The sequence below is a fragment of the Dichotomopilus funicola genome (genome assembly GCF_033296635.1).
Source record: "Dichotomopilus funicola strain CBS 141.50 unplaced genomic scaffold C8A04scaffold_192, whole genome shotgun sequence".
NCBI classification, from domain to species: Eukaryota; Fungi; Ascomycota; class Sordariomycetes; order Sordariales; family Chaetomiaceae; genus Dichotomopilus; species Dichotomopilus funicola.
Window position 1 is genome coordinate 1 of NW_026944213.1, and position 1,268 is coordinate 1,268.

Here is a 1,268-nt window from a genome sequence, read left to right on the forward strand (position 1 = left end):
TGGGGCGTGCGCAGCTCGGTGATATGCGCAGCTCGCTGATAAGATACGTTACCGTAGGCCGGTTGGCCAAGGTTAAGAAGGCGGAAGAACCAAGCGCCCAAAAGTGAGAAGAAAAAAAAGACAGGAGAACAAACGCGAATATCCCAAACCCAATGAACGCCCCAGGCTCTGTTTGTCCAAGGCAGCTGTTCAGGGCATCGCGTTTTGATCCAGTGGGAAGCACGAATCATTCCTGATGCTCTGAGGCCTACCGTCGTGCATTGGGGAGAGTTACATATAATTGGAGTGTTTCTTGTGCGCCTGCATTTGGGATCAAGTTACAGCCCAACGAGTCTGCCCACTTGACTCGAACTTGGGCGGGAGGGCAACTGCATGAAGTTCCAGTCGCGAAATACACTTGAACACTGGCGGGACCTTTACGAGAGAGGAGGAGCAGTATTTGAGAAAGTTCCATGTCTACTTTAATTAGATACAATTACCTTTACTGATACTTAACCTTATCAAAGTCTGTAATTTTCAGTGCTTTCATCACCATTCAAATCCAGCCGCAAGTTGGATTAACCCTAACCCTAACCTGCCTTGGACGGCACTTGGGATATGTGGGGAACAATGCAGCTTGGACAGTTCGCACCTCAGGCTCAAATCGCGTTGCAGGCGCGTCTCGCGTTCTGCTAACTGCGACTAGCCCAAACAAGTTACCATCAGCATTTAGCGACTGCAGCACTTTCGTCGACATCCAATATCAAGTTGTGGTTAACCCGGTTAAGGACATCAACCCCTTGTCTATCTACCAACACGAAAGCGATAACTGCCCTGTCACAGATTGGCTGCTCGTGTTCTTGAATCGTAGCGGCTCTATGTCTGGTATTATCAAGCTCCCGGCGCCACAAGCGACAGCCATGACGGCCAAAACGCCAGCGAGATGGGAGGGCCTCACGTGCACACAACGGCGGATCAAGGACTTCACACTGGATGATAACCTCTCGAACCTTGAGACAACGCCCAGACCCTCCCGTCGTCACGAACCTGTAGCAAGTGCCGGCGCCCTTGAATTCCTTCCCATCGAAATTCTTCACGAGGTTTTCCACCAGCTCGACCTGCGCTCGCTTACGTATCTTCGCCTTGTAAACAGGCATACCATAGAACTCGTTAATGGCCTGCCGCAATTCAGCGACGTTATCCGACACGCCTTTAACGCACTACGGGGTATTTTGGTTATCGGAACCGGGTCCTGTATCTCTTAGGGTTAGGGTTAGGGTTAGGGTTAG

At 50.9% G+C, this 1,268-nt stretch overlaps 1 protein-coding gene across 1 annotated transcript; it reads left to right on the plus strand.

Annotated features, from left to right (window-relative positions):
• Positions 1–899: 899 nt before the first annotated feature.
• On the plus strand, positions 900–1,244 carry C8A04DRAFT_16220 (uncharacterized protein; the record flags this gene model as incomplete). Its single annotated transcript, XM_062778773.1, has 1 exon — positions 900–1,244. The coding sequence occupies one exon, from the start codon at positions 900–902 to the stop codon at positions 1,242–1,244; it is 345 nt and encodes a 114-aa protein (XP_062632410.1).
• Positions 1,245–1,268: the final 24 nt, after the last annotated feature.